This window comes from Panicum virgatum, chromosome 2K (genome assembly GCF_016808335.1).
Source record: "Panicum virgatum strain AP13 chromosome 2K, P.virgatum_v5, whole genome shotgun sequence".
NCBI classification, from domain to species: Eukaryota; Viridiplantae; Streptophyta; class Magnoliopsida; order Poales; family Poaceae; genus Panicum; species Panicum virgatum.
The window spans coordinates 37,527,945-37,553,935 of NC_053137.1; the positions used below are offsets into that span (position 1 = coordinate 37,527,945).

Below are 25,991 nucleotides of genomic sequence, written 5' to 3' on the forward strand. Positions count from 1 at the left end.
ACGGGTCAGACCGCCCTGAGCCACCAGTCAGACCGGTTGAGCCTAGTGCAGAGAGTACAACCGAATCAGCGGTGCCTGTTTCGGTTTCTCGAGTTGATGGAGTAGAACCAGCTCCTCCAGCGACGGAAGAAGAGGAATTGGTGGATTATGAGGCATCTCCGGAGCGCAACAATTTGGAGATTAACGTTGTGCATATGTCTTCGGATTATCTCATAATTCCTGAAGAGGAGGTGGTTCATCTTCAATTTGGGCCTCGTGATGCTGTGTTCCAGAAACCCAAAGAATCGGATAACCACTTGAAAGCTCTCTACATGAGGGGACATCTTAATGGAAAGCTGATTTCTCGCATGTTAGTGGATGGTGGGGCTATTGTAAATCTTATGCCCCACTCATTGTATAAGAAGATTGGCGGGAAGGACGAGGAGCTGATCAAGACCAACATGACGGTTAGCGGTGTAGGGGGAGGTGATCCCATTGGTGCCAAGGGAGTTGCGTCCAAGGAGTTGACCATTGGAAGTAAGACGCTTGCCATAGCCTTCTTCGTCTCTGAAGTGCAAGGTAACTTCAGTTTAATACTTGGGCGTGATTGGATTCATGCCAATCAATGTGTTCCGTCTACCTTGCATCAATTTCTTATTTTGTGGATCGGTGATGAGGTTGAGATAGTGCCTGGTGACACTTCATCCTTCATAGCTACCGCCGATTCCAATTACATTGGTGCCAATGACAACGTCAAGTGCTTATCGGGCTTGAATCTGTCCGATTATGAGCTTATCAGTTGCACCAAGGAGGGTTTCGTTCCTGCAACTCTAAAGCCGATGGAAAATCGGCTAAATCACTTAATGCTGTAAAGATGAGTCCAGCAGGCGACTCAGGTGCAATCGATCAGACCGGGTCCCATGACTGGTCAGACTGGTCCTCTTCGGATCGGCCATCAGGGCCGACCGGTCAAACCGGTGGGTCAGACCGGTCCAACGCAGAGTGGCTCCAGTAACGCATTGAGCACTATCGGGCGCGTACGAACGATATGTGCGAAACTATTAAAGAATCAGAAGACATGGACAAGCTGGGCCAAGGTTTTACGTGGGCTGATCCTTTAGAAAAGGTAGATCTAGGTGATGGTACTATTCCTAGGCCGACTTTTGTAAATAAAAATTTAGCGGTTGAGTTTAAAGCCGATTTGATAATGTTATTAAAAGAATATATTGATTGTTTTGCTTGGGAGTATTCTGAAATGCCGGGATTGAGTCGTGATCTTGTTGAACATCGCTTTCCAATCAAAACCGGTTTTAAACCTTATAAACAACTGGCTAGACGTTTCAATCCCAGTATTTAAGAACGAATTAAAGAGGAGATTAATCAATTATTAGATGCTGGTTTTATTCGGTCTTGTCGTTATGCTGATTGGATCTCTAATATTGTGCCCGTTGAAAAGAAAGATTCGGGCAAGATTCGTGTTTGCATTGATTTTAGAGATCTCAATAAAGCTACTCCCAAGGATGAATATCCTATGCCTATAGCCGATATGCTAATTAATGAAGCATCGGGACATCGTGTTATTAGCTTTCTTGATGGTAACACGGGTTATAATCAAATATTCATGGCCGAGGAAGATACGTCTAAAACGGTCTTTGTGTGTCCCGGATTTGTTGGTTTGTTTGAGTTAGTGGTTATGACTTTTGGCTTAAAGAACGCCGGTGCAACTTATCAGAGGGCTATGAATTTAATCTTCCATGATTTGCTTGGTGTTATCTTGGAAGTATACATTGATGATATTGTTATTAAATTGGCCAGTTTGGATTCTCATTTAGCCGATTTAAGACTTGCTCTTGAAAGGATGCGGCGGTATGGTTTGAAGATGAATCCACTCAAATGTGCTTTTGGAGTATCGACGGAAAAATTTCTTGGTTTCATCATTCATGAGAAGGGCATAGAGATTGATCCTAAAAGAATTGAAGCTGAGGAAAGTTGAGGCTCCTACTTGCAAGAAAGACTTGCAAAAGTTTCTGGGCAAGGTAAATTATTTGAGAAGATTTATTTCTAATTTGTCCGGAAAGATTGATGCTTTTACTCCTATTCTTCGGTTAAAGAATGAAGCCGAATTTACTTGGGGGCAAAACAGTAAGAGGCATTTGAGAAAATTAAATACTATTTGTCTTCGCCACCGGTTCTTAAAACACCTAGGAGAGGTGTTCCTTTTAAACTTTATATAGCGGCCGAAGATAAAGTTATTGGAGCTGTTTTGACTCAAGAGACCGAAGGAAAGAAGTATGTTGTTACTTATATAGGCCGACGACTTATTGATGCGGAAATAAGGTATACTTTTATTGAAAAGTTGTGCTTGTCTTTATATCATGCTTGTACTAAATTACGACACTATCTACTATCTAGTACATGCATAGTAGTATGTCAAATCGATGCGATAAAACATATGTTACAAAATCCGATTTTGAGTGGTAGAATCGGCAAGTGGGCATATGCTTTGATAGAATATGATTTGGCTTGTGAACCTTTGAAGTCTATGAAAGGTCAAATTATAGCGGATTTCATTGTTGAGCATCGGATTAATGATGAGCATGATTTAGAAATCGGCTATATTTTTTTGCACACCATGGAAGCTTTATTTTGATGGATCGGTTTGTGATGATGGGAGAGGGATTGGTGATGTCCTTATATCTCCAAGTGGTGCTGTTTTTGAGTTCTCAAACCGATTAGAAGAATATTGCACAAATAACCAAGTTGAGTATGAAGCATTATTATTCGGCTTGGAAATTTTACAATCCATGGGCGTGAAGCATGCTGAAGTTTTTGGTGATTCGCTTCTCGTTGTGCAGTAAGTATCTAAGGTATGCCAATGTTATAATGGTTTATTAAATGCATATCTTGATAAGTGCCTCGAAATTATTTCTTCTTTTGATGAATTCGTTATAAGACATTTGCCAAGAGAAGAAAATGGACAGGCTAACGCTCTGGCTCAGCAAGCATCTGGTTATAATGTTAGAAAAGGAAAATTTAACATTAGAAAACCGATGCAAATAATAGCCGAGTTGCAGTTTCTGGACGAACCGGTCAAACTGGTTGACGCGACCGGTCTAACCGCCCCGACCGGTCTGACCGGTCCAGAGACCGGTCTATCCGATCAGACAGCAGAAAACACTGATTCGGTCATGAAAAAACCAAAGATCAGGATTGGACAGTTCTTATGATCTCCTATCTCAAAGATCCTGGTCGTGGTGCAGAGAGAAATATTCGGCGTGCAGCGTTCAAGTATATTTTAATTGATGATGAGCTTTATCGTCAAACCGCCGAAGATTTGCTTCTTAAGTGTTTGGACTCGGATTAGGCCAAGGTTGCTATGGGAGAAGTTCATGAAGGCATCTGTGGTGCTCATCAATCGGCTCATAAAATGAAGTGGTTGCTTAGGAGAGCCGGTTTCTATTAGCATTTCATGATTTCGGATTGTTTCAAGTATTATAAAGGATGTGAAGAATGTCAACGGTTTGGAGATTTGCAATTGGTACCTGCTGCGTCATTGCATCCTATCATTAAACCATGGCCATTCCGAGGTTGGGGGTTGGATTTTATTGGACAAATTAATCCTCCATCTTCAAAGGGGCATCGTTTCGTGTTGGTTACTACAGATTATTTTACTAAGTGGACCGAAACGGTTCCTTTGAAGAATATGACACATAGAGAGGTGATTGAGTTTATAACTGAACATATTATTCATAAATTCGGTATTCCTCAAACTTTGACTACGGATCAAGACTCTTTATTTATATCCAAGGAGGTACGCGCATTTATTGAATCTTACAAGATCAAGTTGCTCAATTCATCTTCATATTATGCTCAGGCCAATGGGCAGGCCGAGTCAAGTAACAAGATTTTGATCAAGCTTATTAAGAAGAAAATAGAAGAAAATACTAAGAGGTGGCATGAAGTGTTATCCGAAGCATTATGGGCTCATCGTATATCTCGTCATGGTGCTACCAAGGTTACTCCATTTGAGCTTGTGTATGGTCAAGAGGCCATTTTACCCGTTGAGGTAAATCTGGACGCTTATAGATTGGCAAAGCAAAATGATCTTTCTGCTGTTAATTATTATAATTCAATGATGGATAATATTGATGAAGTGACCGACAAGCGTATGAAGGCTTTAAAGGAGATTGAAAAGGACAAGTTTCGGGTTGCTAGAGCTTACAATAAGAAGGTAAAAGATAAATCTTTTCAGGTTGGGGATTTAGTTTGGAAGACAATATTACCTCTTGGGATGAAAAACAATAAGTTTGGTAAGTGGTCGCCAAGTTGGGAGAGTCCATATAGAGTTGTTAAAATTATCTTCGGGAATTCTTACATGATGGAGACGCTGCAAGGAGATCGACTACCTAGAGCTATCAATGGGAAGTACTTGAAGAAATTCTACCCAAGCGTGTGGCAAGATGCATGAAGAAAGATGGCCGGTTTATGAGAATCGTCCTTAGCAGTATTTTTTAGACCCTAGTATTGTATAGAATACTTATATTTTGCTTTTTAGCTTGTAAACTCACTAAAAAGCAGAGGGGGCATATGTTGACAGCCAAATTTGGCACCTGCCGAGGCCGACCGGTCTGGCCGGTCGGGTCGACCGGTTAGACCGGTCTGGTCTGTACAGTCCGAGTAGAATTAGGTTTTTTGTAAAGAGTCTTCATGTAATCCTACTCGTGAAGAGATACGTCTTCCCCGGCCTATAAATATAAAGCCTAAGGCCGATTGAGGTAAGAAATTCCCAATCGAATCAATACAAAAATCGCATTACTTTTTATCTCTCAAACCCTAGTCTTTTCCAACCCTAGATTGCTTTCGTTCTTCGTCTCGACGGCATTAGAAGACGTTCTGAGTGGCCTGCCGACCTCAGAGCAACCCTACGCTCACGAGCTCCGACGGGGTCCCTCCCGAGCTCGCTGTTCTAGGTCTTCGCGAGCTCCCTGCTTGCACCGGTCAGACCGGTCGGCGAAACCGGTTAGACTGGTCCGCCCAGGGTTTTTGCTGTGTTGATCGTTTTGACGATCGTTGCGCGTTCTAGCGCATTCGAGTGTGTTGGCGCGATTCTGCATCAACAGTGGGTTCTGAAATCCAAGTTCCGCCGTGTGACATGCCGCTGCACTTGGCCATGTTGTTAGATCAAAAGGATGGAGCAGATGTCACGTTCAATGTTGGAGGGGAGATCATTGTAGCGCACAAGATCATTCTTGCGGCGCGATCACCCGTGTTCCAGGCACTGTTTTATGGGCAAATGAGTGAGACGAGGATGGGTCATGTAACCATTGAAGACATGCAGCCAGTTATTTTCAAGGCCCTCCTGCGTTTCATCTATACTGGCTCGCTGCATGGCATGGGCGATGATCCTGATGGGGATGTTAACAGGGATATGCTCTGGCATTTACTTGCCGCTGCTGATAGATATGCCATTGATAGGCTAAAGTTGATATGTCAGAGCATCCTAAGCAAGAATCTTCACGTGGAGACCGTGGCAACTACATTAGCTTTAGCTGATCAGCATAACTGTGACAAGCTTAAGGAGATTTGCATTGAATTCATCACGACGGATAACATGAATGATGTGGTGGCAACCAAGGTTCACAATTTCGGCGGAATTTCGGCGAAATTCCGGTAAAAATTCCGTTTCCGCTAGTTACCGGGAAGAGAAATTTCGCTACTTTTCGGTGAATTTCGTTTCGAAATTCAAAAATTCAAAAAAATTTGTAAAAAAAATATGAAAAAATATGATAAAAAACTAGGTGCTTTTTTGAGCGAGTAGCACTTGAAATCGTTCAAATATAAGTTGATTTGGTTGGTTAAAATCACTAAATGAGTTCGGACCCGTTAACGATGAGTGGACCCGTTAACCCGTTAACACGATAAACCTTATCTGCTCGTCAGCGTCACCCCTCACGGTCGCCCGAGCCTCTTTTTTCCCCTCCACGGTCTCCTCTCTGGTCCCCTCCGCCGCCGCCGGCGATTTTGGCCTCCCCGCACCGAAATTTCGGCGGAAAGGCGGCGAAATCCGGGCGGTGTGTAGCGGATTCCGTTCCCTGGATGCGCTGTCGGAAGGGATCCGTAATCCGGGCGGATTTCGGTGCGGTTTCGGCGGAAAACCGGTGAAACCGACCGGATTTCGCCTCGGCTCCGGGAACTAAGGTATGAGAAGGTTTTTTTTTATGTTGATGCTTGTTGATGTTAGACCTGGGCATCCTCCGGGCCGGGTCGGGTTCGGGTCGGGCCAAAAAAAGCCCGGTGTTTTTTCTAGCGGCCCGTGCCCGACCCGACCCGGTGGCCGGGCCGTAAAATTGAGCCCGCACCCGACCCGACAGCCAGTCGGGTCGGGTCGGGTTCGGGTCGGGTCGGGCCGGGCCTATGTAAAATGTCGGGTTCCTTCGGGTTTCGGGTCAAAATTTTTAGCCCGTGCCCGGCCCGTCAGTCATACCGGGTCAAAAATTTTGACCCGAGCCCGCCGATCAAACTCTTCGGGTCGGGCTATTTTCGGGCGGGTTGGGTCGGGTCCGTCGGGTCGGGCAGCCCATGCCCAGGTCTAGTTGATGTCGATCTAAGTTAGTTGATTTGAGATTCTAGAGACCATGTGACATAGAAAGTATAGAAAAAATTAGTTAGTTGATATGTATGAATTTTTTCATGTTAGTCTCAATGTATGAATTGGTAGTTTTAATGAATTGTTAGTTTATGTGATATTCATGGGTTGTTAGTAGGTATTCATCAAAAAGAACATAAGTTGCTACTTCATGTGTTATTCATGAACTTACACCTTACTATTTTTCTGTAATTGTAGGACAATGCCGGACATAGTGTGGGAGCATGGCCAAAAGATCAGGGGTGGTTTCAAATGCAAGTATTGCAGGGAGGAGAAGAGTGGGGGAGGAGCAACAAGGTTCAAAGAGCATTTGGCACATAGGGGGAAAGATGTGAAGGACTGCCCTTCGGTTCCAGCCGAAGTTAAGGCCTTCTTTAGTGAGCAGTTGGACAGGAACAAGGCTAGAGCTAAAGCAAGGGCCCGAGAAAAGCTGCTGAGGGACCAATCTGCAAGGGGGCCGCACATTGATCTAGAGAAAGAGGAAGGCCAGGGGCTCGACGAGGATGCAGAACTACAAGCGGCCTTACACCAGTCCCGCCAAGAGTATGAATTTATGCAGCAAGCTGGGCCACGATATGATAGGGGTGGCGGATCGGGATGTAGTAGTCGTCCTGATCGAGGGAGTGGTGGTGTAGGAGCAGGTGGTGGTGTTGGAGGCAGTGGTGGACCGCTGCCTTCGATGTTCAGAAGGAGCCAGTCACAAGTCCCCGAGAGGGTTAGGGACTACCATCTAGGGTTGAGCAGTGGTCCACGTCAGCAAAGGATTGATACCGGCCCATGGACTGTCAAGGGGAGGACATCAAGAGAGCTTCTAGGGAGGGCATGGGCGAAGGCGTGCCATGCTGTCGGTATTCCCGGCCGGAAAGTCGATGACCCATACTTTAAAGCTGCGATCGTGGAGACCCAGAAACAAGGTAACAATGTATATTTTGAGCTACATTACATATCCTTCATTGTGATCTTAATGCTTTCTCTTCTATGACCGTAGGTGTTGGAATCAAAATACCATCAGGGAGGGAGATAGATGGAAAATATTTGGATGAGAATGTGAAGGAGATAGGGAAAGAGATAGAGAAGTGGAAGAACGAGTGGGATGAATGTGGAGTCACGATCATGTGTGATTCGTGGACGGGGCCTATGCGTAACTCGGTCATTAATTTCTTGGTGTATAGCGGTGGCACCATGTATTTCTTGAAGTCCATCAATGCGTCCGACAAAATACAGGACCATCAATACTTGTTGAAGGTAAGTCCATGTATCGAAGCATTGTTCTCACCTTGGCATAAAATATAGGACCATACACATATCACATTGGCAATGTTGTGCAGGAGATACGAGCAGTGGTCATGAAAGTGGAGCCTCACAATGTGATTCAGCTTGTCACGGATAATGGTTCGAACTACAAAAAAGCCTGCAAAATTATCTGTCATGAGTTCCCTACCATTGCATGGCAGCCTTGCCTTGCCCATACCATCAACCTTATGCTGAAGGACATAGGGAAGTGGCCGGAGCATGATGCTTGTATTCGAAGCGCGCAACGAATTTGCAGCTGGCTCTACAACTCCAACAGTTTACACAGCATGATGAGGGAAGCCATCGGTGGAGAGTTGGTCAAGTGGAATGTAACAAGATTTGGGACCAACTACATGTTCCTTGAAAGCATGTATAGGAAGAAGGACCAGTTCATGACATGGTTAGTGTCACCTGAGTTCCGACGGTCCCGCCACTTCAAAAGTGAAACTGGAAGGTACATTTACGAATGCATCACAAGTCTTCAATGGTGGGCGAATATGGAGTATGTGATCAATGATGTTGAGCCTCTGTACATGTTTTTGAGATTTGCTGACACAGACAAGACACCTAATTTGAGTGAGGTGACAATGGAGTATCAAAACATGAGGCAAACATATGCCAGCAAGTTCAGCAGTGACTACCCCCGGTTTGAAAAGATCATGGCTGTGATAGATGCAAGGATGAACACAGTGATGTCATCAGCAATTCAAAATTGGATGAAGCTTTTAAGGTCCAATGGAAACCCAGCATTTGATGAAGACTCAGACTTCACTAACACTCCATTGCCGAGCCAGATGTTCACTGACATAGGCTCTTCTCATGGTCACGATCAAGATGTGGAGACATGGGCCGAAGAAACAATTGGGGACACACATCTAGGAAAAAGGAAGACTAAGATTGGTCCCGAAATGAGAAAAGGGAAGAAACCACGCACTGAGGAGGAGTTAGGTAGTGACGATACCACACCTGAGCCTAGTGGTGGTGAGGACATTGGTGATGATGATGATGATGATGATGATGATGATGATGATGATGATGATGATGATGGTGATGGTGATGGTGATGATGATGATGATGATGGTGATGGCAATGATGGCAACGAAAGTGGTGGTTATCGTATATCTCCTACTATAAGGTTCACTGGGGAGGAGGACTTCACCCATACAACACAAGATACAGATCATGGAGCACCTACTTCACAACGACAAACAACATCGACAAGTCGACATGGTCGACAGGCCCCACTTGCATATGATGAAGATAGCTCCAACTCTGCCTCCAGTGGTCAGTACTACAACCCTTACAGTACTTCTCCCCCTGCAGGGGGCTTTCTGTGGCCACCACCAGGGGTGGTGAACCCGCCACTTCCGCAGGCAGTTGCAGCATTGCCTTATTTGGATTATCACGGCTACCTACCATATGGAGCTCCACAGTTGCAACATCACCCACCTACGTACGTGTATTTGCCACCAACAGACGAGCCGTATGAGGGACCACCGGGAGAGAGATTTGAGGACTGAAGAATGCAGGTACTTATCCTATCAACAGAAATTATCTATACGTTTTGCTTCCTCTACTTATTTAATTGATTTCACATAAATATTTAAATGCAGAGAATATGCTACATGGATTATTCTGGACTATGCCTTTGCCTCTGTTGTATCTTTGGATTGTAATAATTCTAATGGACTTTGGATGTATTGCGTTCTATGTGTGGACTTTGGACATGAGTTATGTGTAATAATTCTAATGGACTTTGGATGTATTACGTTGTATGTGTGGACTTTGGACATGAGTTATGTGTTAAATGGTGTATTTGTCATTGTTTTGTGGAGTTATATATATGTTATGCATTATAAACTGTCAATATACACATAATCAGGGGAAATTTTGCCAAAATTTTCAATTTTTCCATATGTACACATCATTTTCTGTTAATTTGCATCATTTTACGGTGACAAAACCGAAATTTCGGTCAAAATTACCGAAATTCCGGTCGGAGAAACCGAAATTTCGGTCGGAATGCAACGAAATTTCGTTTTTCGAATTCAAAAACACTTTTCGGTCGGAATTACCGAAATTTAGTGAAATTTCGCCCGAAATTCTGTTTCCGCCGGATGGCGGGATTCGGTCCAAAAACGAAAAGGAGAACCCTGGTGGCAACTGGCAACCCAAGGTTATGCGAGTCTCAAAAGAGCTTGCCATTCTGTCATAGCAGATATATTGGAAAAGACAAGCAGGCATCGCAAAACTTAGGCAGCCAGCTGATCCTGCGAAAAAATTTGAGTTTTGGTACTATAGCATATTTCGTTGTTATTTGACAATTAATGTTTAATTATGGACTAATTAGGCTTAAAATATTCATCTCGTATGAAACAGTTATATTGTGTAACTAATTATTTCTTTCAACTGCATTTAATGCTTCATGCATGTGTCCGAAGATTCGATGTGACAAGTAGGAATTTTTTTGGGAACTAAACATGGCCTTAATAGCTTAGTTTTGGTGCCAAAGATATATGGACAACTTTTCAGTTTTGCCAGAACAGCTCCCTAACTTGAACCCATGGATGGTTAATAATTACTATTAATTCTTAGTAGCTGGCTTTGTGTTCTTTTGTCAAGCAAACATTTGGTTACCTCATTATGTGGACTGTCATGGCCTGATCTATGTAATATATAGAAAAACCATGGATTAAGAAAAAGGTCATCTGGTTGTTGATGCTTATATAGAAGGCACTTTGATGCTATCAAAATGTTGGATGTGTAGCCTTCAATATTAAGATAAATCTACAAATATTTTTTATCCACTGTCGAGCACAAAAAACCTTGTATACTTGTTTGTTGTTTAATCCTAAACACTTAGTAAAAGGTTTACTTGTTTGGATTTGTATATGAAAACTTCTGTAAGATATAATGACTTGATTCTTATGTATTCTTAACTACGATTTGTTACTGTTTTATTTGGTTAGCAAAATTGTTTGTATTATGAATGATCTGGACGGATTTTTAACTATGTCACTGCCACGATTGAAAGGTACAAAACAATCTGGTGCATGATTATTCCGAGCTTTTAGTAGTACACTCCGCATAGTGAATTGTTGGTTTCACCAGGAATCACGACTCGTATCTAGAAAATGTAACAAAATTATGGACACAATAATACTCTGAGAAATGCTTGTTTCAGATTTTTTTTTCTCCAACACGAATGCTTGTTTCAGATTGGTTTCAGGGAATCTTTGACCCTTATATCAGTCATGCAGGTGGAAGAGATCAATGTTAGTGTAGAATTTTACACACACACACACAACGTAATCATAGCATCTCGAGTGAAGAAAAAGTAAAAAAAAAGATAACTAGAGTTAGTTTGTTCTATTTGTAAATGTGCGCTTATTTGAGATAAATTTTAAACTCTAGAAGTGCACTTATCACAGGACGGAGGGAGTACACTTTGCACCAGTCTAGGGTATACCGCGCCATACTGTTCCTATCCTTTAGCTCCACCAGCGGTCCGAGTACACTCACATACCGGACAAGGTTCCTAGGCACATGCAGGAAGCATTTCGGAGTAAGGAAGCATAAGCCCACATAGTGTTAGGTACCATCTGTCCGAGTACACTCCATCTAGTTGCGAGGTAGGATTGAGCCCAGGGTGGCTCTCCTATTATTCTTCCTCCTCCCACCTCCTCTTCTCCCCTTTTTCATCAAATTTGTAGAAGGTTTACTATCTATGATGCGGAAATAGCTCTTCAGCACCCCAAAGATACTCTTAATTGTCACAGTAATAACTGTTTTGGGCACAAGTTTTTATTCTATCTTAAATTTTACATGATGGTAGATCTTATTCTCCGAGCCCTCAATGTTGGTGCACCACGGGTTGTGACGATGCTGCCGTTCCGTGCGGACCCGCGATCACGGAAGATCGGGAGTGGGACGGGTCCACATCACAGTTATTAGGCATGGACCGGCCGGTACGATCGGTTAAACTTAGAACCGGAGCCTCTGCCAGTTCGGTCCACATAAAAGACAGCCCATGCAATCGAACCGGGTTAAACCATTCGAACCGCCCGATTTTTTCAAAAACCGGTATAAAACAGGAGTAGCAACCGCGGTCGGACCGTCGAGTGGGTTCAAAAACCGGTATAAAAACAGGAGTAGGAACCGCGGTCGGACCGTCGAGTGGGCGCGTGTCAAGCGAAGAAAGGGGGACGCACATGCTGGGTGGGAAATATTGTACAAAAATGGGTGAACGAGGGGATTCGAACCCAGGTTGGAGGCTTCTTAGTGGAGAAACATAGCACAACACCACGTTACAACTTGTGTAATATAATAAAAGAAAAATTGGTCTCATAGCATCCAAAAATCATCATATCCGGAGAATACCATTAAAATTTTACCGTTTCGTAAAATAGCATCGAAAGAAGGAACATTCTTTGAAAATAGCATTCTGTCACGTTTTGGATCAAACACCGTCCGCTTCATCAACCTCCTCCCCTTCTCCACTCAAACTACTGCAGCCTGCCAGTCAGCCGCTTGCCTACTCCGCGCGCCGCCGGTGCTCGAGGACAAAATGTGATAGAAGAGGTGGCGGCGCCGGACGACGAATATCGGGAGCTGCTGCCCCTGCGCGTGGCGTCGTCCGGGTGTTGCGCCGGCGGTCGGGTAAAACGCGGGGTGCCGGCCCCGACCTTGCGCTGCCTTGCTCCGGCGAGCAGACGCACCTCCACGTCGTCCCCGTTCGCTCAACAGAGGAGAGGAAGGAGGTGAGCTCGCGCAGCCCTGGAGGACGGGGAGCGTCGGGCCTCCGGGAGAGCTCTCTGGCGCACGTCGAGGCGAGGCAGCGCTCGGAGCAGTCGGGCCGCCGGCGCTCGCGCGGCGCACGCGGATGCAGTCGCGGGGATGGGGACGCGGTGCTAGGCCTCGGCGCGCAGACACCGTCCCGAGTAGGCGTGCCCTGCAGCCAGCGCGGAAGCCGCTGTCGTTAGCAGGCACGGCCCTCCGTCTGCGCCGGATGCCGTCGCGAGCAGGGCCCATGGCCGCCACACCCGCCGCCAACGCCGCCATCTCCCACTCTCCATGCACGTCGCACTCAGCCTCCTCGCCGCCGGGGCCTCCACGTGCTCACCGAGCAGGTGGTGCAGCTCGTGCTCGCCGGCGGGCCCGGCGCCGGCGACCCGCGCGTCGCCTTCGCCGATGGTGTCTTCGTTGACGCCTTGCTGAAGCTCAAGCCGGCCTTTTGGGAGGTCGCTGTGGGCCGTCTAGGTCAAAGACACGGGAGAGGCCGATGAAAAACGATGAGCAGGCGGCACTCAACTAGCAAGGAGAAGGTATGAGGTGGATGGTAGTTGACATCGTTTCCTCTTACCGTAACGAAATGCTAAGTTCGGGTAATGTTTTTATCTTTTGGTGATATTTTATGAGGGCTAACGTTTTTAATGGTATTTTACGGAAATCATCATCTTTTGATGTTATACAACTAATTTTCTCTATAGAAAAATTTAATTCTATTTGAACTCTTTTAAGGGCAAGTATTATAACCGGCTGGGAGCTGACGAAATCTGATGTGGCATTGTTGTCAGTCGAAACCCACCGGCGAGTAGCGACGGGCAACACGAAGAGCCGGGAGGTTGCTAGGGCACTAGAGGCACTGCTCCCTCGTCGACGGCCCGCAATTTCTGTCACGCGCCCGGAGGATGTGTGAAAACCGGGCGTGCCACCTGACCTATACCCGATCAGGAGGGTGCAGACGTGCTCCGAACAGTTTCCTGCATACAAAGACACGTGTAAACGTAAGTCCGAGCCGTGGTCGGCTCCCCGGGACGACTCTTGCATCGGCTTTGAAGAGCCGATCGAGTCCCGGTGTCAGATGGGATCTGATTGTATCCAGATATGGTAAATAAAGCAAATAACTATAAAACTGCTTCAATTAAATCTAATTGATCTAATCCACGATAGTAACAGCTTCACTGCTAGATCGGAACATCCTACACGTGACTAGGCCTAGCGAACATAACAGATAACTAAACCACAACCCAAAACAGAGGCCTAAGAACTAGCAAGAGCCGATTCCCGGAACAATCCCTATCAAGGCTAAGATAAAGCATCTATTACACCACCGGATCATCCAATCCGTTTGCAAGGCCTAACCTAGCAGATATTAAGCTAATTCTCGAGTATGAGAACAACCATAACAGATCGGATCTATTAGATAGAAAAGAAATAGGGTGTTATCTCTACGCGACTAACTCTATGCAACGAGAGCTAGCTTGAGATTAAGACATGATCGCATAAAGATAACATGATATTCGTAGACAATAAGCAACGAAAGCATGATGAATCTACTAAAAGACATGCTATGAACATCATGATAACTAGTATTACTCGCCATCAAAAACGCTTCAGTACGAGTAATACCAAGGTAAAAGCAAGAACAATGCTGCCCTGATCGAAAGAAGCGATCAGGGCAGCATGGCACTTACTTGGATGAAACCCTAGGATTAGGGGTGGCGATGCGCCGAGAATTGTTGTTTGCGAGTCGTGATGATGTTCTTACGAATAACAAAGGATACATATTTATAGTCCGGAGACTTGGGAAACAATCTAAACTAATCTTGTCCCGATTGGACTCTATCTCTAACCTTGAACTAAATCTAAAGATACATGCCCCATGTGGCGCAGATGCTCATGCAGGAGCCGATTTACAAGCCTTCTTCAGTCTTTTGCTTTAAGCCCATCTTGCTTTCGGCCCATAAATTAATCCTGTTAATTTATGGCGATAACACATGCCCCCCTGATTTTGGCAATGATAATTCCAAAACCAATTCGTCGCTTCATCCTCCCGTTAATGTTCATTGATCACGCTGTAACCACCAAGGAAGACGCAACGTCTCTGCAACTGGCTCCTCGTAGAATGTGAAACTGCCGATCCGTCTTCCATCTTTTACTATTTAACTTCACTCCACATCGGCTCTTCTTCACAGCAAAACTCCTTCTTCTTCCCAAAGCCAGTAGCGCAGAAACCACCTCAATCCTCCAGCAGCCATGGCCGTCTCTTCTTCCTCCAGCTCCAACTCCTTCGGAGACTCCTCTTTTTCTTCCTCTTCCCCTTCTTCTTCCTCTTCCCTTTCCGCCTCCTCCATTGATCCTATTTCGGAGAGCCGAGAGCCGACCCCCGAGTGGGACCCAACAGTAGCCTACGAGGCGCTTGCTCCTCTGCACTGGGATGCAGAGGAGTTCGACTTCGGGTAGCCTCCGAGGAGGACGAGCCCGAAACTGAAGGAGAGGAAGACCTCCAGTCCCTATTCCAGGAGGAACTAGAGAGCGGCGAAGACGATGCCTTTTCCTGGGAAGGAGCCGACGCCTCCGAAGAGATCGGCTCTTCCTCTAGTGACGACATGGCGGCGGGAGGAAACCCCCACCAATTCCTCAAGGCCCCCTCGGAGGGGAGCGAAGAAGGAAGCAGCAGCAGCGGCGGCGGACGAAGCAGCAGCAGTGCCGATGACAGCGGCGACGGTAGCAGTGCCGATGACAGCGGCGACGGTAGCAGTGACGACGACGACGACGATGACGACGACGATGGAGACGCACCGTCACGAAGCCCGAAGCGTCGTAAGTGCTCAGACACCTACGACTGGTAGACGTAGGTAGTATTGTAGAGGTAGAATGAGAAAGCCGAAGGATTGATTCCTTTGTAAAATCGGCTTTCCTTGTAATAAACTCTCCTTTAATGAAATCGAATTTCTTCAATTTTATGTGTCTTCATTTACCTTCCAAAAAGCCGATGGCAACGCATCAGGCTTCCATAAATATCCAAGAGCCGACGAAATTCAAACTAGAAGTAACCTGCACAAGAGTAGAATATCGCTTCCAGCTTAAACCGAACTCGACGCACCCTCAAATTCGAATGTAATTCGAAAACCAAGCTCTACAAATCCGAGCGAGAACTCTCCAAGCAGCCGGAATTCGAATCAGAGCCCACAGCAAGCAAACCCTAAGTCAACAGATCTGCACCATGGCAGATTCTGCAACTCGGACGACAAGCTCTGCAATCCACGATGCGGCAATCCACGGCCTAAAGGTGATATTTGGCCTAATCTTTTAGCTTTCTTCAGCTCACTAAGCTTCTGAAACTGAAACTCTGAAATATGACACCATACACATACTTCTGAATTTCTGAACTTCAGGTGTCAGACATCCTTCTGCCGCATCCCTCCAATCCAAAATCTTTCTGTCTTGGCCCACAAACCCATGAAACCCCCACAGATTTGATCTCTTGTGAAGCAAATAGGATCCCTTTTGTGAGTCAAAATATTGATTTGAACCTCTGGGCCGACTGCTTAAGAGCCTGGCCTAATCCACCTGAGAGCTGGATTACATGGTACAACAGAGTAGCAAAAGCTCACATGCCCTTGTGGCAGGATTTAAACATAGCCGATGCACTTAGTTTATCACTATCACCTCTTGACAAAGATGAAAATCTTCTGAAAACCATCGGCTATTTCTGGTCTGAAGCTCTGAACTGTTTCCTCTTTGGTCATGGACCCATGACTCCCACTCTGCTAGATGTTGTCATGATCACCGGACTAGACATTAGCTCTCCCAATCCTGCTGCTCACAAAATGGCAGAAGTCCCCTTTAAACTCTCTTCCAAAGTCAATTGCACAAATTGGGGTACTTACATGAGTCAACACATGAAAACAAAAGGTCCAGTGACTGAGAAGGAACACACAGCCTTCTTAAATCTTTGGCTAGAGCACTTCATCTTCTGTGGCCCTTCCTTAGCTCCAACTAAGAACTATCTCCCCTTGGCCTACCACCTGGCCCATGGCAATCACACCGGCCTAGGCAAGTTCTTCCTTGGAGAAATTTACAGATATCTCCATTTGATGACATCTAACTTGCTCAATAAAAAGAAACTGAGAACTGGAGGCCCTTGGTGGTTCATTCAGTTGTGGGCACAACTGTACTTCCAGCACCATATCCCCAACTTCCAAAGCCTGACCAAGAACTCTTTCCCTGATGAGAGTGGCAAACCAATTAGATGTACTAGCTACGGCCAATCTTTGTTCAGTCTCCCTGGCAGTAAACTGAATCCAACAGATGTAGCAAACTGGTTTAGAGTCTTCTACAAAGGACTAGATAATCCCCTATATTTCCCATTTACTGAATCTGAATCCTTCGAAAACCCAACTGCCTTCAGATTAGATAACTTTGCCGATGACGACAGCACTCGGCATCTATATTCTCTGATGATTCGACCTGGCTTCCTCCCCGTTGGCATCAGCACTTCTAATAGAATTATCAAGCCAGGCTATGAATCTTACCAGCCAGTCATAGCAGCTCGGCAATTTGGCCTAGGACAGGTCCCTCCCCACTTCCATATTCACCACTTGGTGGAGAGCAGAGCCGATCTGCCTGACGGTCTTACTAGCTCGAGATGCTACAGCATATTTGACAATCTCCACATTCCAATACCAGCCGATTTGTCTTTCACTTCTTCATCAATCGGCTTTGATACCTGATGGAAGATGTGGAAAACTCATGTCTTCAGAAAAGCTCTAGGTCCTCGACTGCAGCAAATTGATCCTGAATATGTAATCCCCGAGGAAGAGGTACTGATTCTATGCATTTATCCTTTTAAATCCTTTATTCCTTTCTCTTGGCTTAACCTGCTCATCCTGTCAGCAGCAACAAAATGGTCCAGAACCCATGACCAGTACTGGGGAGCCATTTCACTTTCTTCCAACTGCTCCTGATGTACTCTTCTGCAAAGGATCACCACCAATGAAGAAAGTGATAATGATTGTTCAGCCAGACTTACTTCAGTCGGCTTTCAAACGAAGACAAGCCTCTGCAGTGGTTGCCCCCCGAGTCTTGACTAAGAAAATAAAGATGATCACGAGGCGAGTGATCAAGAAACCAACACCAGTTTCTTCGAGTCCATCAGAGTCTAATACCAACCAGGTAACTTATTTATCTGAAACTTCTTCTTTATCTCATACACGTGTACTCTGGTTGACTGCAGTTCTATGTTCAGGATGTAGCTGAAGAAATCCCTAGTGTAGAAACCCTGGATCAACATGAGACAGCTGCAACTCCTGATGCACTGATGGATGCAAGCGAGGAACAAGCCGACGCAGCAGATGCTCTTGACGTCAACACCAGCTTTGATAGGACGATTGCTCCTGAACCGTCCAATACTTCTTCTTCAGAACAGGTAACATTACAAAAACCAATTCTGAACCAGCCGATAACTCCATAAATGCATCTTGCACTAAATCCAGATGTGCCCATAGAGTTTTGATATTTCAGATTTGCTTTCCTTTGACCCTGCATCAATGGGCCTAACTGTCCCTGGAGCAGAAACACCTTCTTTACAGCAATCGGCTAACTTGGCACATCAGCTTCAACTCATCAAAGACCTCCTATCTGCTCCGATCACTGCTCTAGTTAATGATTCCAGCAAGATAAAGAACATCTTCGAGCAAATAGAATCCCAACTCCCGGAGCCGTTGCAAATCAAACTCTGGTCAGCCAGCAACCTTCCATTCTTTCGGTTAGAAGTCAGTAAAGCGCAAGAAAGGATGAAAGCACGTCGCTCTCAAGCTTCTCTAAAAGCTGATATTACCAAAAGTGCAAGGCTCTTAACCAGAAGAAGGCAACTCTAGATATCAAAGCTGACGTGTCTGCCAACACGAATCGACTCGACCTCCTGAAGAAAGAACTGGCGGAACTCGAAGAAAAGGTCCGCATTACCAAAGAACTCATCCAGGCCGAGGAAGCTTCCATTGCAAACTCCAAACAAGAAACCCAGGAAATATCCAAGCAGATACAAGCAGAGTTTGCAGAGATCAGCACCTTGAGCCGGCAGATAGTTACAGGTGATAACAAGGATGACGAAGCGATCGTAGCACGAGCAGACGCCGTCCGTACTGAAGCCATCCATGCCATAGAGGAATTCCTGAACTAGTAGATAGGCTCAAGAGAGAATTAGTACTGCCTGTTAACTTGAAAGTTATACTTGTTTAAAAACATCTTAAGTCGATGGTTACACATCAGCTATCTTTCTTTACCGGCCAACTCAACGTGTTGGCCTATCATCATCATTTATTTATTTTTTTTACCGGCCAACTCAACGTGTTGGCCTGTCATCATCATAATTTTTTTTTTATTTTTTTTTTGCGGCCAACTCAACGTGTTGGCCTATTACACTGCAGCCAGATGGATCTCATCGGCTTTCCGTCACTCGCCTTTCCACATGCTCGGGAAATACTTCTTCAGATGCTGTCCATTGACAGCAACAGGAAACTTGACGCCGTCCAATTCCTCGAGCATGTACGCATTCCCAGGCAAAACCTGATCAACCTTGTACGGACCATGCCAAGTTGGAGACCATTTACCAAACTTTTTATCTTTAGTTCCCAACGGCAATACTGCCTCCCAAACCAAGTCTCCCACCTGAAAATCCTTAGGTTTGACTTTCTTGTTGTATGCACGGGCGACTTTAGCCTTATTTTCTTTGATCTTTTCCAACGACCAAAGTCTCAGTTCCGTTAGGTCTTCCACGTTGTCGTTCATCAAGGCTGCATACTGTTCAGCAGATAGACCATTCTGAAACTCAACACGCCTTGATCCGGCTGTGATTTCCCACGGTAGCACAGCATCCTGGCCGTAGACTAAATGGTACGGCGACGTCTTGGTGGACCCATGACACGAAATACGATATGCCCACAAAGCTTCTGACAACACCTCATGCCAGCGCCTAGGATATTCATCGATCTTTCTTTTTATGAGTTTGATGAGGCTCTGGTTGGATGCTTCAGCCTGTCCATTAGCTTGGGCATAATATGGAGATGATCTGATCAGCTTAATCCCCATGTCATCGGCAAACTTTCTGAACTCCTCCGATATAAAGACCGATCCTCCATCGGTCGTAATGGTCTGAGGGATCCCAAATCTGTGAATGATATGTTCTTTGACAAAGCTGATCACATCTCTTGACGCCACTGACCTCATGGGTACTGCCTCTACCCACTTTGTGAAATAATCTGTGGCAGCTAAGACCCATTGGTGACCCTTGCTAGACGACGGGTTGATCTGTCCAATCATATCCATGCCCCAACCTCTGAATGGCCAGGGTTTGATGATAGGGTTCATCACTGATGCTGGCACTATCTGAATTTTGCCAAACCTCTGACATGCTTGACATCCCTTGTAATATTTGAAACAATCTTCAAGAATAGTGGGCCAGTAATAACCCGATCGCCTAATCAGCCATTTCATCTTATGAGCCGATTGGTGAGTACCGCAGGCTCCTTCATGAACCTCATGCAAGAGCCGATTTGACTCTGAAGGTCCCAGACATTTGAGCAGTAGTCCTTCCAAGGTCCTGTAGAACATGTCATCCCCTATCAGAACGTACTTCATGGCCTTGAGTCTTATCCTTCTGGGTGCCCCCCGAGCCGAATCCTTCAAGTAATTGAAGATATCGGCTCTCCAGTCTCCAGGTTCAAGAAACTGAACCTCCACCTCGACTCCACTAGCTGTCTCCTTGTAACCAGAAGCCATTTGTGCCAAATCATTGGCTTCATTATTCAGAGTCCTGCGTATCCAGTGGAAATTGATGTACCTGAATCGTGACATCAACTCATGGCACTGCATCCATATCGGGAAAAGAACCTCGCTCTCACACCTATATTCCTCCGTGAGCTGAGAAATCACCAGCTTCGAATCTCCAAAAATTTCCACTGCTTCTGCACCGGCTTCGAGAAGCAATTCCATCCCTTTGCGAACGGCTTCATATTCCACCAGATTATTGGTGCACGGGGCAGTCATTCTGATGGAGAAAGAATAAGTCGCCCCTCGAGGCGACACCAACAGAATTCCCACACCGCACCCATCATCACAAGCCGATCCGTCAAAGAACATAGCCCAAGCACGAATAAATAATGCAGCAATATCAGTGCTGATCCTATCCGCAATAAGATCCGCCAGTGCTTGTCCCTTGACTGCTTTTGCAGGCTGGTATCGGATATCGAACTCTGACAATGCAAACATCCATTTTCCAAGTCGGCCTTTAAGGACAGGGGCCGACAGCATGTGTTTTATGACGTCCGATTTGCATATAACAATTGTTTCCGCCGAAAGCAAAATATGGCGAAGCTTCGTACATGTAAAGTATAAGCAAAGACAAAGCTTCTCGATTTCAGGATACCTGGTCTCGGCGTCTAACATGCGTCTGCTGAGGTAGAAACCACCCTCTCTTGGCCGTCATGCTTCTGGACTAGCACCGAAGCAATGGAAGTGTCACCGACGGATAGGTACACATAGAACGACCTATCTTGCTGAGGAGGAACCAATACTCGAGGCTTTGACAAATATTCCTTGATTTCATCAAAAGCATGTTGCTGTTCTGCCCCCCAGTGAAACTCATCATCGGATTTGATTTTTACTAAACTCATAAACGGCTCAATGCGTCCGGACAGATTAGAAATAAATCGCCTGACAAAATTAATTTTACCGATGAGTTTCTGTAACTCCTTCTTTGTAGTAGGCGGCTTCATCATCTTTACAGCTTCTTGACTCTTTAGGCCGATCTCGATTCCCTGTTCATGCACCAGGAATCCCAGAAATTGACCGGCCGATACACCGAAGGCACACTTCTTTGGGTTCATTTTGAGTCCAAACCTTCGAGTCCGCTCCAAAACTTGACGCAGATCTTCTAAATGCCCCGTGGCTGATTTGGACTTGACCACGACATCATCAATATAAATCTCTACCAACTTGCCGATGAGATCATGAAAAATGTAATTCATAGCACGTTGGTATGTTGCACCGGCATTTTTCAGTCCGAAGGTCATAACCAAGTACTCGAACAAGCCAACTGCGCCTGGTACTCTGAACGCAGTCTTGTTCACGTCCTCTGGGGCCATGAAGATCTGGTTCTAACCGGCATTGCCATCCATAAAACTCATCATTTTGTGGCCAGCAGCTGCGTTGATCAATGTCTCTGCAACAGGCATCAGGTATTCGTCCTTTGGAGTTGCTCTGTTGAGATCTCTAAAATCGACGCAGACACGCCATCGGCCATCTTTCTTTTGTACCGGCACCACACTGGAGATCCATTCTGCATACCGGCACGGCCTGATGAACCCAGCATCCAGCATCTTCTCCACCTCTTTCTTAACTTCTTCTAGGACTTCGGCCTTCATCTGACGTGCTCATTGCTGAAACGGCCAAAACCCTTTCTTGAGCGGGAGCCAATGCTCGACTATGCTTCTATCCAGTCCAGGCATCTCGGTGTAGTCCCATGCAAAGCAATCCCGGTATTCTTTTAGCAGTGCAATCATCTCCTCTCGCAAAGCCGGATCCAACTTTTTGCTGATAAATGTCGGCCGTGGCTTATCCCCAGGACCTATGTCAACCTCTTCCAAATCATCAGCTGATGTGAACCCGTATCCGAGTTTGCCGTCATCTAAAAAATCAGCCGCGAATGCAAGCGAGTCTTCACTATCCACAAGATCAGCAGCAAACACAGGGAGATGACAAGAAAAATTATTTGGCCAACCGCACGGGCTGGCCACTTCTATACTTCTATTATTTCTCAGAGCCAAATAGTCAATGGATGACCAATTGCTAGAGGAGGCCATCATGTGTACATGATGTAACAATTCCGACCAAAAACAAAATTTTTCTATTTTTCGGGGCCGGTCGCCGGGACCGGCCTCTCTATTTTTATTACACCCCGTGGCTAGGCAGGGTGCATCTATTCTGTGAGGCCAGTGGATAAGACCAGCCTCAGTCCATTTTTTGTCGCCTCGATCCGATCACAATCTTCCAGGGCGATCCCTGAGATCGGCTCTTGTCCTTCCGCATCCCAGGCGTTCATATCTACGACCGAGACCTCGCTGGAATCGTCTGCAGGGACCACTTATACTTCATCGCCATCCCATTGGACGAGGTACTGGTGCATTGTGGAAGGGATACAACAGTTGGCATGAATCCAGTCCCTTCCAAGCAGCACCGTGTATGTACTCTTGCTGTTAACGATGAAGAACGATGTCGGTACAGTCTTGCGGCCCACTGTCAGTTCCACATTAAGAACCCCTATCGCCTCTGATGGCTGTCCATTAAAGTCATTAAGCATCACATTGGTCTTGATCATATCGGCAGAAGAACGACCCAATCGGCGCAGCACAGAATATGGCATCAGGTTGACTGCAGCACCAGTGTCGACCAACATCCTGTTCACAGGCTTGCCGTCGATGAAGCCCTTGAGATATAACCCCTTCAAGTGTTTGTAGCTCTTTTCCTTGGGCTTCTCGAAAATGATTGGCCGTGGGCCGAGATCCAGCTGCGCGATGGCCAATTCCTCCGGTTAGGGTGCTCGAAACTCCGACGGGAGCACGAACACCATGTTCACATCAGCCGATGGCTTATCATCGGCTTTTGTCTGCTTGGGGCACCACTCCTTCCTTGGGGGCGCTTCTCTTTCCTCTGCGGTCGCCTGACTTGCTCCGCAAGATCCGGACGCGCTTTCCTCAGCACGTCAAGATACTTTGCTTCTGCCTCTTCCAGATTGCGCAAGCGCTGTACTCTGCGCTTCTGCGACCGATTGAGCCCGTCAGGACACCACCGTGGGCGATGGTACCTGTCTTCTTCCTCTAGCTCTGAATCACCCCCGGATGGGCGCCTCACATGGTCATCCTGACGTGTTCTGGGCCCCAAACGCCGGAACACTGATATCTTGTCCTGCTGGTGTTCTCGAGGCCTACACTCCAAGCAATCATCTATAGTAGGTAATCGGCTCATGCCGGAATTCCAACAGTACCTGAAGAACGGGCAATGCCAGTGGTCGCGTATAGCCTGACGCCTCCCCAATGTCCTTCCTGAGCGGTGCTCGTACTCGTCTTCTTCCGATTCGTATCGGCGGCGTAGCTGGTACTGGTACTGGTATTTTTCCAGAAGCCGATTAGAAGTTGGAAGCTGATTGCGGATGTGACGCACTTGCTCTTCAGTCACATGCTGTTGTTCCAACTTGTGTTCATTCTGCGGCCGCTTGCCAAAAGCGGCCTCTCTCCTCTGCTTGTCATGGCGGCGCATGGGTCCCACCATGTTGATCTGTGATGCGTGACGAGTAGCATCGGTTCTTGACCTCCCTGAAGCGTTGTATGTACTCTGACACAGTCTCTCCTCGCTTCAGCCTGACTTGGGCGAGGTCGGCAATTTCAGCTTCTGCAGCTTCCGAGTGGTACTGGGTATGGAATTGATCTTCAAACTGCCTCCAAGTCCGAATCGAATCCGGAGCTAGTGACGCGTACCATCCAAAAGCTGGGCCTGTAAGGGATTGGCCAAAGAACCGGACCCTCAATGGATCCGACACTGAGATCATCCCAAGCTGCGTTAAGTATCGGCTCACATGCTCGATGGAGCTGGCTCCCTCTGACCCGTTGAACTTGGTGAACTCAGGAAGCCGATACTTGGGTGGCAGTGGGATCAAGTCATAGTCGCTTGGATACGGCTTGGAATAGCCGATCGCTTTCCTCTTGGGCAGGATGCCGAACTGGTCTCTGAGTATCGCACTGACCTGCTCCACACTAAGAACTCCTGGGGCCGATGGCTCAGCACTCGGCCCAGTAGCGTACTTTGCCAGCCACGCTTGTTTTTCTGCGTCTGCTCCAGAAGTTCCTGGGTTCACCATCTGCACCGAGCGTGCTGGACTAACGCTGTCAGGGATGTAGGCGCACGTGTAGCCGTGCGGAATCTCCTTAGGTGGCTCGGTGAGGAACTGGCCTTCTCCAGGATCACCGCCGATCTTGTGGACGATGTAGATCGGCAACCTCTGTGGTCTGGGAGCCGCAAATGAGAATGGCAGTTGCGGCCTAGAATGCAGTGCAGCTTCCTCTGTGTGACTCCCCAGGATTGGCCCCGATGGAGAGCACTGGTTCTTGATTATCTCCTGGATGACGCAATGCGCCATGCGCTCAAGCTCGTTCATCAGGCTCTGAGAATGCCGATGAAGCGAATGGGCCACCATGTAGTTCATCTCCTAATGCAGGGCTCTGGTGCGTTCTTCAGATGGTACAGACAGATCTACATTGTCGAGAGCGCCTTCTGGTGAGAACCCCTTCCACTTGATGCCATGGTTGCGAGTCCTCTCAAAAGAGCCGATGAGATCGGCTTCCAGTAGAGCTTTGATCTCATCATACTTCTTCTTGTGTTCAGGAGGAAGCTCTTCATACATGACGGGCTTGGGAGCGGGTTGTTGATCTTGAGCTCCAGTCATCGTTGCAGTGGATGTTGTTGCCGAGAGTTGTCCCACCGAGCGTGCCAGAATGTGTTGTCGGTCGAAACCCACCGGCGAGCAGCGACAGGCAACACGAAGAGCCGGGAGGTTGCTAGGGCGCTAGAGGCACTGCTCCCTCGTCGACGGCCCGCAATTTCTGTCACGCGCCCGGAGGATGTGTGAAAACCGGGCGTGCCACCTGACCTATACCCGATCAGGAGGGTGCAGACGTGCTCCGAACAGTTTCCTGCATACAAAGACACGTGCAAACGTAAGTCCGAGCCGTGGTCGGCTCCCCGGGATGACTCTTGCATCGGCTTTGAAGAGTCGATCGAGTCCCGGTGTCAGATGGGATCTGATTGTATCCAGATATGGTAAATAAAGCAAATAACTATAAAACTGCTTCAATTAAATCTAATTGATCTAATCCACGATAGTAACAGCTTCACTGCTAGATCGGAACATCCTACACGTGATTAGGCCTAGCGAACATAACAGATAACTAAACCACAACCCAAAACAGAGGCCTAAGAACTAGCAAGAGCCGATTCCCGGAACAATCCCTATCAAGGCTAAGATAAAGCATCTATTACACCACCGGATCATCCAATCCGTTTGCAAGGCCTAACGTAGCAGATATTAAGCTAATTCTCGAGTATGAGAACAACCATAACAGATCAGATCTATTAGATAGAAAAGAAGCAGGGTGTTATCTCTACGCGACTAACTCTATGCAACGAGAGCTAGCTTGAGATTAAGACATGATCGCATAAAGATAACATGATATTCGTA

The 25,991-nt window shown here is 46.5% G+C and overlaps 2 protein-coding genes across 2 annotated transcripts; both read left to right on the forward strand.

Moving 5' to 3' along the window:
- Positions 1–5,131: 5,131 nt before the first annotated feature.
- Positions 5,132–8,728, forward strand: LOC120695261. The gene is made up of 5 exons (XM_039978551.1): positions 5,132–5,649; positions 6,824–7,539; positions 7,614–7,870; positions 7,954–8,648; positions 8,713–8,728. The coding sequence occupies exons 1-5, from the start codon at positions 5,132–5,134 to the stop codon at positions 8,726–8,728; spliced, it is 2,202 nt and encodes a 733-aa protein (XP_039834485.1).
- A 66-nt stretch (positions 8,729–8,794) lies between these two features.
- On the forward strand, positions 8,795–9,710 carry LOC120674713 (secreted acidic protein 2-like). The gene is made up of 2 exons (XM_039955855.1): positions 8,795–9,447; positions 9,532–9,710. Exon 1 carries the CDS (start codon positions 8,827–8,829, stop codon positions 9,436–9,438), a length of 612 nt encoding a protein of 203 aa, XP_039811789.1. The 5' UTR covers positions 8,795–8,826; the 3' UTR covers positions 9,439–9,447; positions 9,532–9,710.
- Positions 9,711–25,991: the final 16,281 nt, after the last annotated feature.